General features: G+C 46.8%; 1 protein-coding gene across 8 annotated transcripts in view; it reads right to left on the bottom strand.

Annotated features, from left to right (window-relative positions):
• Positions 1-15,724, bottom strand: part of ZC3H7B (zinc finger CCCH-type containing 7B) — a 47,176-nt gene that overhangs the window by 16,108 nt on the left and 15,344 nt on the right. For 3 of the 8 annotated variants that reach the window (XM_064655197.1, XM_064655198.1, XM_064655203.1), the window contains exons 8-16: positions 15,368-15,410; positions 11,160-11,419; positions 9,310-9,658; positions 8,241-8,350; positions 7,234-7,396; positions 6,987-7,148; positions 5,926-6,131; positions 4,385-4,485; positions 3,519-3,700 (exon numbers count right to left, since the gene is read on the bottom strand). In XM_064655197.1, coding sequence (XP_064511267.1) covers positions 3,519-3,700; positions 4,385-4,485; positions 5,926-6,131; positions 6,987-7,148; positions 7,234-7,396; positions 8,241-8,350; positions 9,310-9,658; positions 11,160-11,419; positions 15,368-15,410 — 1,576 coding nt within the window. The remainder of the gene's footprint in view (positions 1-3,518; positions 3,701-4,384; positions 4,486-5,925; positions 6,132-6,986; positions 7,149-7,233; positions 7,397-8,240; positions 8,351-9,309; positions 9,659-11,159; positions 11,420-15,367; positions 15,411-15,724) is intronic. The other 5 variants (XM_064655201.1, XM_064655200.1, XM_064655199.1 and 2 more) reach the window with 3 other exon arrangements.

Here is a 15,724-nt window from a genome sequence, read left to right as displayed (position 1 = left end):
AGGAAGATCCTCTCTCTACACAAGCCAAACAAAAGGAGAAGAGTTGGGTCTCTTGGGCTCGTTTCTGCTCAGGCTGTCTGCAAAGGACCCAGCTGCTGCCTCTGGGACAATAATTTTTCACTAGGGGTCAAGAGCTTGACAAAGGCAGTCCCTGAATGCCATATCAACAGATTCTACAGAGGCTCCTGAAGACAATGCTTTGTTACTGTTGATCTACTGTATAACGGAGTTTTTGCCACTAGGTTGGAAGATCACAGATATCCCAGTGAGGCATCTAGCACCTACAAGACCCCAGAAGTCTCACCCATTCCAGGCTGGGATTAATTAGCCTGTTACACCTTCAAGTTGATGGGGCTGCCCATCAATTAGTGGGCAAAGCAGAAAGTTGAAATTCAACATATACAAACATCAAGCACAACCAAGGCAGCAAGGAAAGACCAACAGTGCAAAACCAACCAAGGAACAGCTGCTAGTATGTAACCAGCAAGGAAAGAGCTGCAAGGTTTCAGGTATCAGAAATGCAACATCAGACAACAAAAAGGGTTAGTCAGACCTTATGTAAGGAATTAACTCCTGACCAGCTCAAGTGGTGAGGGAACAGCCTCTGTTAGCACCAACCAGCCAGATGGGCCCTATGACTCTCAGAGCACTAAACAGCAAGAAAAAACTGAAAAAACTGTGTAAGGGTAGGAACTGTTTGGTCAATGTGAAGACTGTGACAAAAAAGCCCATGTTATTTAAGTGCTATAAAGACCCAAGATAGCTGCCAAAACAAACTGAAGCAAATATCTTGCAACAGCCAGCTGAGTGCAACAAGCGGGGTGCTGAGGATGGCCTTGATGCAGCACCAGCAGGACACAGAGGTTGCAAAACTGATCACTTTGCTTATGCCTACAGCTTTTATTACTGAAGTGAGGTGTTCCCCAGGTGTGCTACATGGTCATGATCTTTGATCTGGGAGGCAGCATGTTCCAGAACTTAAGGGCCACCAAACGTAAGTTTTCATCTCAGCTTAGGCTGTATGTAACTTGGATAAGTTGCATCATTCCTGATCGCAGTTTCCTCATCTGTGATTCCGGCTGTTCAGGTCCCTGCCAGGCAACAATACTGCCATTTGCACAGGGCTTGACCAGGATGAAAAGCATTCAGGGAACTTTACTATTATTCAAGAACATTTGCTAATGCCTTTAAAATGGCAGCTGCTACACAGCTGGTACTGCTCACAGATCAGAGCTGTTTGTAAATTTTCTCCTTTTTAAACATTAATTCCAGTAGAAATAGGGTAGAGTTGGAAAAATTGCAACTTCTTCTTTCGTGTCCAAATATTCCAGGGTTGGACACGATGCTGATCTGCACTTTGGGAACAAAAACTATAAAACTGGGAAAACCACAGGAAAAAAGTTAACATGCTGCACTGGACTTGGCAGGGAAAGGGCCAAAGCACCTCCGATCTTCTCCATTCTGCACACCTGCACTGTGGTCCTTGGGGTGCAGAACCAATGGGAGAAGCATACACAGGTCTTGTCAGAAGACTGAATTTCAAATGAAATTCTTAGCAAGTGACTGCCTTCTTTCAGTCCCAGAAATGTGAACTAACTCAACAATACAGTCTAGAAATGTGGTGGCTGGGGAAAAAAAAAACTCCTCCCAAATGTGAAAGGCGTTTGCCAATCTACCAGCTCTCCAAAGCATGAACTGTCACAAAGAAATGATCTGGGAACCAAAAGGCCCATGTGTTGATTACTTAAAATATTTCAGTATCTTTTGCAACATCGTTAGTGAGGACAAAGACTGTGATTTCCACTGATGGAAGAAGATAGCAAGATATGTCTGTGAAAAGCCACAGTGAACAACAAAACAGTCCTGTCTATCCAATTTTCAGATCTCGGGAACCTTTACTCCACTAATATGATCCTTTATCCTCATGAACAAAGCCAAAAGCTCTGTAAAAGCTCAGATGGCTGTGGAATGTTTCAAATGCTAGCTGTTATGAATGATGCCCTCTTCCTATTCTTGCTAAGCAAACAGCCCTCAACTGAAACTCTCTGCTCCAAAGCTAAAGCATTCTCAGAGAATGGCAACAACTATCTTTCATCTCTGTTTCCATAATGAAGGCTACACTTAGGAGAGGTAATAAACTACCACTCCAGGAAAGCAAACTCACAAGGAGAGCAGGGTCATACATAGAGCCCTGCAGAAAAAACCCCACAAGATAATGGCTCTTGCATTGTTGGAAAAGACGGAAATAAGCATAGGGCTTACTGACCACCTCTGCAGCTCTTAACTCATGGCTTATTTCATCTCCTCAGCTCCCCTTTTGAAATCACTTCCTCAAGTAATGAAGGTAAGAAAAAAAATAATCAGTCTAACTATTTCTTCTACAGGCTGAAGAGGAAGGAAGATGGAGGGCAGAAGGGAGTAAAGAAATTTTTCTAAAAAAACCCCCAAACAAAATAACAAAAATGAACCAACCATGAGGTGGGGAAAAGAGCAAGGTGTTTGAATATTAGAATGCCCAGAGTACTACAAGCAGTATCATAAGCATATAGGGCAGCAGTGGTGGCCTACAGCACACAGGCAATGTGCTATCTTAGAAACGCCGGAGTTATAATTTTTTAATTTTTGAGGCCACAAGTAAATGAGGTCAAACGACAAGAATAAAAGATGGCATTTGGCATAGAGCCACACTTGTTCATCACTGTCGCTCATAAGCTGAAGCCAAGGCCAAGGACTGAACTGAACATTAGTTATGACATCAAAGAATGGTGAGAAACATCCATACTGTGCTTCCTTTCTGAAGTACTCCCAATTACCCGGCTGGGTGTTGCACTAAACAAGAGCCTCTGATGAAAAAAGATGTAGGTAGCACTGCGGGTGGACCAGTATGTACACAGTCAACAGGAGAGCAGCCAGAGAAACCCTCCAACATGTCAGTCAGAGACAAAGGACTGAAAGTGCCAGATGTGGCAGTGTCATTACATGAGTGCCCTGAATATAATGTTTGCAAAAGTCCCTTCAGAGGCATCTCATCAAAGGCTTTTTGGGAAACACCAAGTATCTTGTCATTTTCCACTGTTGATGAATTTGTTTTGAGAAACTGGAGATGCACAGCCTTCCTTTATATAACTAACTGCTTTGTCACCTGTGCATACTGCCATTCTCACTGCAGCAGATAGTCACTCAGGGGTCCAACTGCTATTTGCACAAGATTTAAGCACCAAAATACCTTTTAGGATTCAGTTCTACCTAATAATAATTTTAATTCATTCAGCTGGTCCCAAGGGATAGGTTTCCTGGTCTACAAATTATAATAGCACATGTAAAGGGACAAGGGCCAAACCACCTCATAGAACACCTTGGTCCTCTCTTCTGTGTCCCTGAGGAGGCAGAGTAAGTATATGCACAGGCAAATGACAACTTCTCAGTACTCCTAAATCACCCTCTTCCCCTCTCAACTGGTCCTGGGTACACACTGGAAGAAACTCAGGTATACACAACACTAGCCAAGTCACACTCACCTGAATATTGCTGCAGCAGCCAGACCTTGAGCTCAATGAAACTGTGAGCAAAGTGGCAGCTGTCCTCACGAAGGCAGCCATAACGCACCTCATGTCGGCACACGTCAAACTGGAAGTGCTCTTGGAACTGACGGATTTTGGAATATTTCAGGGAGGTGGAACGCACAATGTGGACCAGACACCTGCAGCCAGGCCAGAGAAACATGAAGCACCAGAAGATCAAACCCTCCCCACCTCCTCCTTTCATGTGACATCCAGACATTTGACTGGGCGGGCAGAAAATCAACTCCGGGAGAGACAAATTCCCTCTGGAAAAAGCAAGCCCCTGCCCTCCTACCCTATCAAGTCTGGGTAGGTACTTTCAATCTCCTCAGCACATGGGTGATGCTCTGCTTTAGTTCAGAGATCAGACACATTTCAAAATATGCAACAAAGATACCAACTCCTCAGGCTCAGCAAGTCCCGAAATCTCAGGATGCCAGGGACCAGAAGGAATTGTATAACTATGTACTTGACATGTTTGTTATACTTGTTTTCCTAAACATTCACTACCAGCCAGTCACAAGCAGGATCCTGAGCTACAGGATCTTTGTTTTGACCTTTATGTAAAGGCCAAACTGAAAGGCAAATTAAGTCAATGGAAAACTTAGTATACTGACACCAAAGGGCTTTGCTGATGCCTGAAATCCTTCAGCACCAGCAGCAAAAACACAGGGTGAAGCCCACAGTGCTATTTATCATGCTTTGAGCTGCCCTATGATTGGAACCCATGGGGAGAAAAGAAAGAAAGAGACCAGGGCCCTGGAGTTAAACTGGCTGGACTTGTGAGAAATTGTTCCCATCAGCACAAAAAACTGTTCACTCACTTGTTGTCATGGAAACTGTGCTTGGCAGAAAGGTTTGAGCAGACAGATGGTGTGTCCTTGGTCCCTTTGCTGATAATCCGGGGTTTGCTGTCAAAGCAAATCTGAGAAGAGAAGAATTAGCATGCTGGGAAAATCTTAGAGAGCAGTGAACCAGAGCCATTTCACTTGGAAGAGGAAGAAGAACCAGAGCCAGCCTATTCTAATGTTCGAAGTCAGAAAGAAGTCTGGTGAAAACTTTGTGGTAGGGCTTTAAAATAAAGCAAGTGAATTTCTGGAAAAGCTTCCGGACAACATATTTTGGCTTATTCTCAACAGTATTTTCCATTGTGGTTGGAAAACTTTTGGTCAGAGCCACATATTCTTTCCGTGTTAGCCAACAGAGCAAGAACAAGGGGGAAATGATGGGGAGAAATAAAAGAACAGACACTTCACAGCAAAGAACATGTCCCTTTACATCTACTGCCAGCGTAGGGAACTCTGTGCTGCAGAGCATCAAGATCATATGAGACAATCCTCAACTGACCAGTTCTGTGGCTCTGCACAGATGTCAAATGGGAATTTGTTGCATTATGGAGTTTTGATTTCTAAAGTAACTGCAGCTAAATTACAATTCAAAGCAACATCTCAAGACAGAGGAAGAGACGAGTGATCTTATGAGGCTGTGAACGCTTGGTTCAGCTGCAGGGCTAAGGAAGAAATCTACTTCTCCTATCTCCTACACAGTAATTGCCCTCCTGGGAGCAGGGCACTGGCTGGGACATAGAGAGTCATATATGGCCCGCTCCTGCACCTTTAAGATCTCCTTCTTGAAGAATGCCCAGCCCTCCTGGACTCCTCTGCCCTTCAGGATTGCCTGCCAAGGGACTCTGTCAATCAGAATCCTAAACAGGCCAAAGTCTGCCCTTGGGAAGTCCAAGGTAGCATTTCTGCTGACCCCCTTGTTTACTTCTTGAAGAACTGAAAACTATCATTTTGTGATTGCTGTGCCCAGGTTGGCCTCCAACCATCACATCACCCACCAGTGCTTCTCTGTTCACAGACAACAGGTCCAGAAGGTGCTTTCCCTAGTTGTCTCCCTCACCAGCTGTGTCAGGAAGTTATCTTCCTCACACTCTAGGAACCTCCTAGACTGTTTCCTCTCTGTTGTGTTGTATTTTCAGCTGAAGTCCCCCACAAGAACAAGGGCTAGAGATTGTGAGACTTCTCCCATCTGCTTATAGAATAATTTCTCTGCCTCTTCAGCCTGGATGGGTGGTCTGTAACAGAATCCCACCATGATATCAGCCTTGTTGGCCTTCCCCTGGATTCCTACCCATAAACACTCAACCTTATTGCTGCCATCATTAAGCTTTAGACAGTCAGAACACTCCCAAACATGCAGGGCAACCCCACTGCTTTTCCTGCCTTGCCCATCCCTCCTGAGGAGTTTATAGCCATCCATTGCAGCACTCCAGTTGTGCGAGTCATTCCACCATGTTTCCGTGGTGGCAACTATCAACATATCAATGAAGGATGCTTGCCCCCTCCCACCAGCTCTGTACCTCACAGAGGAAGGTGAAGATGCCCTGATGTTCCTTGAGGAGCTTGGCAATTGTGAGGCTGCTCTGCTTGATCCCACCTAGCGGGTCAAAGAGGAGGTCACGGTTGAGGGTCCCCTTCCTCTCCTCCGTCCACACGTCGATCTCTTCCTGGTGGTACGCGAAGGTGCAGTTATCCCCGTACTTACAGTCCTGCTTGTTAAGCATATCTACAAAGCAACAAACAGCACACACCACCACACAAGCAGGGCGGCCCAGTCAGAAACTAAACTCTCTCTCATCTCCTCCCGCTGCCCATGCCTCTCAAGGAACTGAAAGCAAGAAAACAGAGCTGAAGAAAAAAGAAAAGACATCTCCCCCCAAGCTTGTCTCTATCAAGACATTCAGGAAAGTTAATGCAAACTACTGAATGGTGACAATCTCAAGTAATGTTGCTGTTGGGGAAACCATCTCAAAACAGAGGCCAGCTTTAATTCAGTCCCTGGCAAGGGACGGATCATGATTTAAGTAACACTAATCCATATTAAGTTCTCCCATAGGCCCAGCACTAAGTGGCCCTGTTAGCTTGGCTCTTGCAGTCTCCCCACCTCATTCGGTAGTTTGTAATGGCACTGCCTCAGGGACCAGTCTGGTCACACTGCCTGCATGTACCGTGGGATGGCTGGAGCAAGGGAACAGGTAGAGAGTGCTTCTCCCTAGGCAGAACCACAGGCCTGCCCTGGGGCAGCTGAGTGGAGTGGGACTAATGTGAGCACTTGTACAGGAGGCAGGTTCACAGTAAAGCCCATGTCAACAGGGCAGCTCTGAGCACTTGGCTATGCATTGCACCTCACTGTGCCTTTGGAACTCTTCTGCTCCACCATTTTAGAAGCTGCCTGCTCTCCACAGCATGGCAGCTAATTGCCCTTCACTGTGCCTAGCCATCCAGTCCATAGGCTACTGATGGGACAGGAGACCCCAGAGCCAGAAGGCAACAGTTGTAGATATCAACTATAATTTCTCTCCCAGCCTCCCGCAGCACACAGTGAACAGCCCCTTCCTGGCCACCAACTGCCCCAGATCACCTTTGCACAGGTAATAGGATCCTACAAAGTTGGTTTTTGTTGGGCGAGGACGGATCCTCTTCCAGATCTTATCTTCCGAGTTCTTCAGCCTGCCCAGCAGGATGTCCCGCTTGCACTTGTGCTCCAAGCCTTCCCGATAGGTGTAATCACCAGCCTTGGGGCCTGCAGGAGAGAATAACCTCATCAGCCCAGGGAAAGCCAAATCCTAGCCTGGGCCAGCGCTCTGGTGGCAGAGCCAACGCATCACCTGTTTTGGGGTAGCAGATATGACAGGCTTGCTTGAAGACGTGAGTAGCTGCCAGTGGGTTCTTCACTAGCAGGGCTGTGTTGGGCATTACTGGTTCTGGCTGGGACAGCAGGTGCTCGGTGACCTTGGGCACAGCTGGATGACTCACTCCACCAAGGCTGACCTGAGAGAAAACACATGTACCTCTCTTTTCAGCTCTGCAACTACCTGGGCAAGAAACCTCTCTAACCCCCTGCCCCACTCCAGTCTCTCAAAAACCTTTCTCATTTCCTTTCTCATAAAAGTGCTCACATCTGAAATGACATTTCCAAAAGAGCTACATGCAACTTCTTCAAAGAGAACCAACACTGTGGTATGTTCACTTCAAAGACAGGCCTCTTTCTCTATTGGTAAGGGATCTCAGTTTTCTATCATGAGCCACAGAACAAAATGCCCTCCTTGCTCCTTCCCATTCCTTCCATCACAATAAGCTCTCCACTGAAAGGCTTTTAACCCTATCCCAACCTGAGAAAAAAACCCAAACCACATATCAGTAAATCTTCAGGGAGATTCACATTGATGTTAATAGGGCTAGCAGATGACCAGAAACTCAAGAATAATTCTTGCTCTAAGCTTGCTTAACCATCTCCTTTTTCTCCAAACTGGAGACATAGGACAGAGACAGAACAGTGTATCTGGAGAAGTCTCCTGACAGGGCCAGAGAGCAGCAAAGAGCCTCAGTAGCCTGAAGTCAAAGTTGGCTTACTCTGCCCCATCCTTGAGCATTATGTGGCTGCCAGACACAATGGGACACCAGCGTCCATGATCCCCTGTTGACCCTACAACCAAGGCCACACCATGTCCACCCCATCAATATGAAGTTACAGATAAAAACAAAGATGGAACAAAGGTCTTCCTACTGACTGGGGAAATCTTTACCTGCCTTGCCACGACATGGAAGGCAAAACTCACTGGGGCAGGTCAAGAAGAGAGGCCCAAATTACCTACATCACCCAAGTCACTACTACCTTGGCTCCAGAGCACCCTGGGACATCAGCAGGGAGGAGTAGCTCACTCACCACAGGGGATGGTTTTTGGCTGCCAGGTGGGTGTCGCAGTTCCTGAGAGCTAGTTTCTTCTGGGCAAAAGAAAGGGAAAAGAGCCCCACAAGACAAATACAATCATTTCACTTTCAGAGGCAATTCCGCTCACAAAAAGACAAACAAATGCTTATTAAATCAATTTGCTTTATTTATTTCATAATATTTTAATACTTTATCCCCAAAGCAGCTGTCTGGACTTGGAAAAACTCCAGGAAAGGCCTTCTTGTCCCACAAATCCTACTGAACCCAACTCTATGCTGCTGAGCACTGGCATTCCCAAGGTGGCAACTCAAAGGTAAGCCAATGCTGAGGTGAATGTGAGTGTTGAAGGCTGACTGGCCAGTCTCTGCTGTTCTCAAAATACTTTTGCTGCCAGCATACTGCAACACTGGGGACAAGTTAACCAAGAAGAAGCCTGCCTTTCCTCCTGGACAAGAAGGCACTTTTTGCCCACCATCCTCTCCAGCTTTTCTACTGGTGACATCAGAGTGCAGAGCCTCATTCAAGAGGACACTCACTGCCCTGAATCCAGAGGGAAAAACCCACCTCAGCCTCTACCATTCTGCCCAGCATAACAAGGTCCTGCATCATCTCAAACAGTCACCATGACTTTGCTCACTTTGTGCAAAATGAGGAGGGGGGAGGAAGCATGCTATAGTCCAGCAAATTGTGCCAAGGGAAGTGTCCTGGACACCGAGCCAGGTTTAAATCTCACCATTCATTATTATACACCTTTGTCTCCTCTTTAAACTTCACTCTGTGCACGTACTGGTTGTCTGGGATTACACACCCAACAGCCTTTCTCATTACTCCTGAGCTAAACATACTCAGTTGCTCTGTCCAAGACAACTCCCTGCTTTCCTCTACATTGATATTCCCATTCTGCCACACCAGCAGATAAAGCCACATGACGGATGTTCTCAGCACTGAAGGAAATAATTTTGGCGTGCATTCACAGCTAAGGCAGCACAAAACCCCGTCACTCTGCACCTACCAATGGCAAAGGAATCCAAGGCATCCAGAGACCCTCTGCTCGTCCCAAAGGAGTCCAGGGCATCGAGCCGTGTGTCTGTGTAGGGAAGCAGATCCAGGGAATCCAGCGAATCTAAAGTAGAGCCGCCACTTCCTCCTGGTGGGGCCTCGAAGGCATCCAGGACAGAGGAGGAGGAGAGCTGCTTGGTGGGATCCATCACCAGGCCAAAGGAGGCGGGTGGCAGAGGGGTGGAGACAGGGATGCTGGCTGTCACGACTGGAGGCAGCAGCGGAGTTCCCCCCGGAAACACAGGAATCAACTGGGGCATCTCGGTTGGCAGATTGGCAGGAATGGTGCCCTGGACCAGAGACTTCGGGGAATCAGGAAGGAGGAGGATAAACAGCACATTAGGAATGAGGAGTAGAGACTTAAATCCGATGTCCTAGTTTTGGCTGGTACAGAGTTAATTTTCTTCTTAGTAGTTGGTACAGTGCCGTGTTTTGGATTTAGCATGAGAATAATGCTGATAATACACTGGTATTTTGGTTGTTGCTAGGTCGTGCTTACTCTAAGTCAAGGACTTTTCAGTTTCTCATGCTCTGCCAGCAAGCAGATGCACAAGAAGCTGCGGGAGAGCATGGCCAAGACAGCTGATCTGAACAAGCCAAAGGGATATTTCATACCACAAAACATCATGCCCAGTATATAAATTAGGGAGACTAGATCAGAAGTCACCAGTTGCTACTCAGGGATGGGCTGAGCATTGGTCAGTGGGTGGGAAGCAACTGGATTATGCATCACTTCATTCTCTTGGGTTTTATTCCTCCCTCTCTCTCTCCTTTTCTATTATTATTATTATTGTTATTATTTTTATTATCATATTTTATTTTGTTTCAATTATTAAACTGTTCTTATCTTAAACTACAAGTTTGGATTTTTGAGTTTTTTTCATTATCCTCCCCACTGGGGAAGGGGCAGGGGGAAAGTGAGTGAGCAGCTGCATGGTACTTAGTTGCTGACTGGGGCTAAACCATGACAACAGAGAGCAACAGGCTCCCACTGAGGTGCGTGCTATACTATCTGAAGCAAAAGGATACCTGGCAGCTCAGTCCACCACAGACCTTCCAATCTATCTATACTGCAAACAGTCTGGACCAAGATCCCTGAGGAGGTGTTGGGCTACCTGAGCTCATCAGTCTGCAAGGCAGAGCCCTGTGCTGGGCACTTAAACCAGCTCAGGCTGAGAAACAGTGCAGCTGAGTACACACTGCACCAAGGTCAGGGTAAGGACCATGACTCGTGGCACCTCCCATCAGGGCTTTTTGGCTCAGAGGCATCCAACGTGAATGTGATTATATTGCCTCCAGACCTAAGTTGGCTCACATAACATCAGCAACACTGGCAAATAAAATCTAACATAAGTATGAATACAGACTGCGTCTGCAGCTTCCAGACCTGTTCAAAGAGCACAGGCTGAATGCAGTCTGCACAAAATACAAGAACCTTAGAGCATGGCCACTGTATAAAATACATCCATCATTCCTGCTTCACCCCACTCATTTCTACCCTCAGACCTGCTTCAACTCCTCGACATCAGAGGCCAGGTGGAAGGAAATGTCCGAGGAAGGCGACCTAGGGTACATTTTGAGAGGCAGCTCCATGAAGTTGTACACGGCAAAACAGGCTTGGAGGAGGGCTCTTTAGATACTCACAAGCCACTTGCAGAAATAAAGGAAGTAATGAATGGGTTTTGCCAGAGGAAGAGTTAGGAGAAAATAATTACAAACAGAGAGAGGCAGCATACATATCCTCATGCTCCAGGGACATATTTGGAACAAGAAGCAGGGGACCCATGCAGTGCTGACTCTTACTAGAGGGTATGGTGACCCTTCAGCAAGGGAGTCCAGGAGGGAGTCCAGTTCTTCCCCAATGATGTCTCCATCTGTGAAGTCCTCCACGCTCTCAGGCACTGGCAAAGGTACACAGTCTGGAGATGGGAGCAAGCTGGCAGCAGGGAGCGAGGTAGGCAAGCCCTTTGCATCTGCGTCAGAGGGCAAAGGGGCCAGCCCATCATTCACAGGGATGGAGGCGGCCACAGGAGCCGGGAGGCACTGCAGGTCCATAGCGCAGTCTGTGATGAGAGAGAAACAGAGCCAGTCACCAGGAGAGCCTCTTGCAGGAAGCAAGCAGAGCACAGCCTGGCAAAACCAATATTGTACAACTCCACAAATCACAAAAACGAAGTATGCCAATTTTGCGAGAGGAGAGGCTCTAGTCTGAAGAGTACTTGCCCTTTCATTTTTGTTCCCGCTCTCCAATGGCTCACCAATAGCTGAAATACATTCTAAGGGCCAGTGCCCAGTCTGACTGTCAGGATTTGGCAAGCAGTACAGTAACCAGGAACAACACAAAACCTGTGGCTGAGCAGTTACTGAGTTCACTACGGCCAGGACTAAAGGCCAGGGGCACATAATCCGATTTCTCTATAAGCCACCACCTGGTGTTTTCTTTAATGTTCCTCACTAAGGCATTTGGCAGAGATCACTGCCTTCTCTAGTCCTTGGAGCTTTGATATCCCAGCTGAAAGCTTGCTTACTTGCATACACCCTCTCTAAAAACCCAGGCCTCCTAAACAGCAGAAGATAAAAAACACAAGGCCCTGCTGAGAAGAGAGTCGGAGACTGAGTGCTCAGATCACGTTATGCTACCAACGTGTCCCCAGAAATCCCCATCAGACTCACTCGGCTGTCTTTACCCAGGTAAATTCCCTGCTCCTGAGTCCTTCCTGATGTCTGTAGCTGGGAGGTGGCTGCCCATACTCCCCTTCAACACGTGAGCAGCAAACATCCCCTTGGGAACTTGTGTGAGCCAGGAGAGAGGCAGTGATTTTCCCTAAGGCTTCTTTCCCTCTCCAGTACACTACTGAAATGGTAAGATGTTCCCATCATGCAATATAAACCTCTGTTAAATGAAGTTAAGTTACAAGCACATATTTTTCAAAGAAGAGCATTTTATTCTCAAAAAAATTAAAGGTTAAAAAAAAGAAGTTTGAATGTTAGAAATTTGGAAAATGCAGTATTACATTTGCAGTTCTCAAACCAAGCACCCAAACTACCTTAATTCTGCCCCTGTGTAGATGTCCTGGAATAAAAGAAAAGAAATAAGACAAAGATGCTACCTTCTCCACCCACATCCCAGAGGCTGCACTGTAGCTGCAATGGTCTAAGGCTATAAGCAAGGCAAAGTTTGGAAGGAGAGACAATAACTTTTATTAGAAAGACTGATAAGTTTGGGAAAGAAACTAGACAAGCTTTGGAGACACAAAACTTGATCCAGCAAGAAATGCCTCCTGTCTGCTCACTCAGTCCCCACAAGAACTCGGCCATCCCTTTGTAACTGGGACTGGGCGAGCGAGCCCTGTTACTGTATCTACAGCGCGTGTTCAGTGAGGAATGTGGTGGTGCCTTTCTTAGAGAGCTCAGCAAATAACCAATTGCAGCAAATCCCCAAGTCCTGAACAAAACAACAGCAGACAACACACACAGGCAGGCCCCCCTTATCTCTAGCCCCACCAGGAGCACAGCACCACCCACTGCAACCTTTCCTCCAGCATTTGTTGTGAGTGGTCCATGTGGATGGACCACAGCAAAGGTCACTGTACAAGGCACTGGAGGCCAAACTGTGATAAAAGGCAGGGAAAGCAGGGGGAAGTGGCAAGGAACAGACTCAGGCACCCTCTCCACATCCTCAAGCATGTCATTGAAAGAACACACATGTTGTACCTTATGGGATCCAACACAAGCTTTCAGTGCTGCAGCTGAATACATTTCCCACAGGCAGCAGCTCAAAGGCAGGCTGTATGTGTCCTTAGTTCTGCAACTGCCCCTCAGACCAGGCTCGGCTCCAAGCCCATGCCCCCTTTGTGATGACTTTTCTCGGCTCATGTCCCTTCGGTGCAGAACCCCCATCTGCACTCGGGAGCCAGCCATCCAGCTTCCCTCAGTGATGGCCTCATAGCTGGCAGCTCAGCCAGATTCCCTGCAGTACAAAGGGATGGCTTGTGCCTTCCCATTTTTCAGATGTTTAAATCTGGAGTACTGTCAAGATCCCTGCAGAGGCCAACAAGAAGTTCAGAACATGCTGGAAGGGATAGGGACACATTCAGCAGGGAGCAAAAGGGGTCATGATGACAGGGCCCCAAAGGATCCAGCAGTTCAGACCTTCTCTGAGGAATGAATGAGGCTCTCCAGTTTCCATTCAGACTGGGAAGCAGAGAAAAGAGGCCCTCACACATCCTAAGAGGCCCCAAATCCAGAAAAGCTGAATGCACAACCAAAAGGCAGAGAATAACATGGGACCCCCCACAGCACAGTGCATGTGAAGGGCAAGGAGAAGAGCAGGGACCAACAGGTTCCACTACTTGCAAGGAGCAAAGGGGAGATGTCTGCTCCCCTCTCTCTGACCACCCCTGTCATTCCTTCAGCCACTTCCTCCCACTCTCCTCTGTCCAATCTTTTTTCCCATCCCTCCTTTCCCATTCCTGCTTTCCTCAGGACACCCCACCTGCTGACCTTACCAGCCACGATACCCATATTTCATGTACTCTCCTTACAGAAAGCTCATGCACTTCCTGCATTCACCTAATGTTTGCTCCATCTTCAAAAAATAAAACAGCTTTCTTTGATGAGTAGATCACAGACACACACCCCCTTCCTGATTTCTGCCACTGCCATGACACTAAGCTCCAAGCCCTCCCATCTGGCAGCTTCTCTGGCCATACACCTGTCTGACCCAGAGGGGCAAGTACAGAGTTTTTAAAAGCCCAGTTTCTAGCTCCACTTCCCCAAACAGCAGTGGTTCCCTAGTGCATTAGCTAGCCAAAGGCCATACTGAGCCAGATCTGAGCCATGATCTCTGCAGAACAGGCTGAGTTAATCAGATCACTTCAAGCAAAACATGGAGGAAAGCGCTTGAAGAGTTTGGATCTCAAAACCAAACCAACAACAAAAAACCCCCTTGCTAAAAAAGCTTTGAATCTGAAACTCTCAAGGTTCCCAGCACCCACAGCCCTCCTGGTGGCACACCACTCTCAGGTCAGGGGGATAACACATAATTCCAGTGCTTTCGAAAAGGTTTCCTAGCAGTAAAGGCTTTGTCTGCCTGAACTGCAGCAAAGGTGGCTGCTGCTCTTACACAAATTGTAATTAGATATAGAGCTTACTGGACGCGGTCACTCTGTACTCTATAGTAGGAGTCCAATTCATTTCAGCACTGCAAGATAATGTGAAAAACTCTCCTTAATTCACAGAACTGGGTCTCATGATCACATGTAGCATTCAGCTGCTGAACTGGCATTCAACAGAAAACTAACATGTTTCCAAAAGCACCTTAACGATGAAATTAGTTTCTTTCTATAAAAAGAGCCATTGCAGTGGTAAGTCCTCACACTTACCCTCACACACAGGTAAGTGTGTTCCTTACCTTTTGAAGGAACAAAGAGGAATGTGCTCAGAGGCACAAGCTCAGTGCTCCAGCACACAACAAAGGGCAACACACTTAGCAAGCCTTTCTACAGGGGCAGAGTTAAGGTCACTTGTTTCACAGCATGAGAAAAGTAACCTTGTTAGCCCTCCTTCTGCTCCTCCTGGGTGCCTAACCCTGAACTCAGCTCTCCCTGGTCCCTCCCAACTCCTTTTGTTTTCAATTGCTCCACCTCAACATCTTGGAGTACAATACACACTCAAAGCACAAGCGGTGCCTATAACCTTAACTTCACTTTATCTGGGCTGTTTTGTTTGGGAGCAGAGCTTCAGAAGCTTTGCCAAGCTTCAAGAAAGCACAACTGGAGAAAGCTGTGTATCTCAGCAGACCCTTTTAATTTCCAGATATGTCTCTCACTGGGCCTGGCCTTTTCTGCAGAAAAAACATTCCTGCTTTCCACCACCTTTCCCTCTTCCTTGTTACCAAAGCCAGGAGTGTGCAGAAGAGATACAAATGCAGGGATGAACCTCTCAGGCCTGCCAGTCTAGTCACATACCTTTCTGAAGGCACAAAAATCTGAGAAGAGGGATATTTTTACCTGTTTCGATGTCATCTATCGAACCCAATCCATTGGAAGTAGTCTGCAAAGAGGATGTAGGAAAGGGGAGAGAAAAATATTGTGATAAATGAATCTTTTAACAGATATCCACACTTCACAGATGAGATTGTTTACTACTACTAAATGCATATGACCCCTTCTTTTCCTTTATGGCCTCTTTCCTTGCTAGAGCAGTAAAGGCAATGAACTTTAAGAGGCCATTAATCCAAGGAACCTATTCGTTTTTACCTTCATCCGTGTACAAACCATTTTGCTGCAAAGGAATACCATCCCTGCACAATATCCAACCATTTGAATAGATCCATACATAGAGTAGGGTTTCTCATGTGTGGGTGA

Source organism: Pseudopipra pipra, chromosome 5, assembly GCF_036250125.1.
Source record: "Pseudopipra pipra isolate bDixPip1 chromosome 5, bDixPip1.hap1, whole genome shotgun sequence".
Lineage (NCBI taxonomy): Eukaryota > Metazoa > Chordata > Aves > Passeriformes > Pipridae > Pseudopipra > Pseudopipra pipra.
The sequence above is the reverse complement of the archived record's forward strand: the minus strand, read 5'-3'. Positions and strand labels throughout refer to the sequence as shown.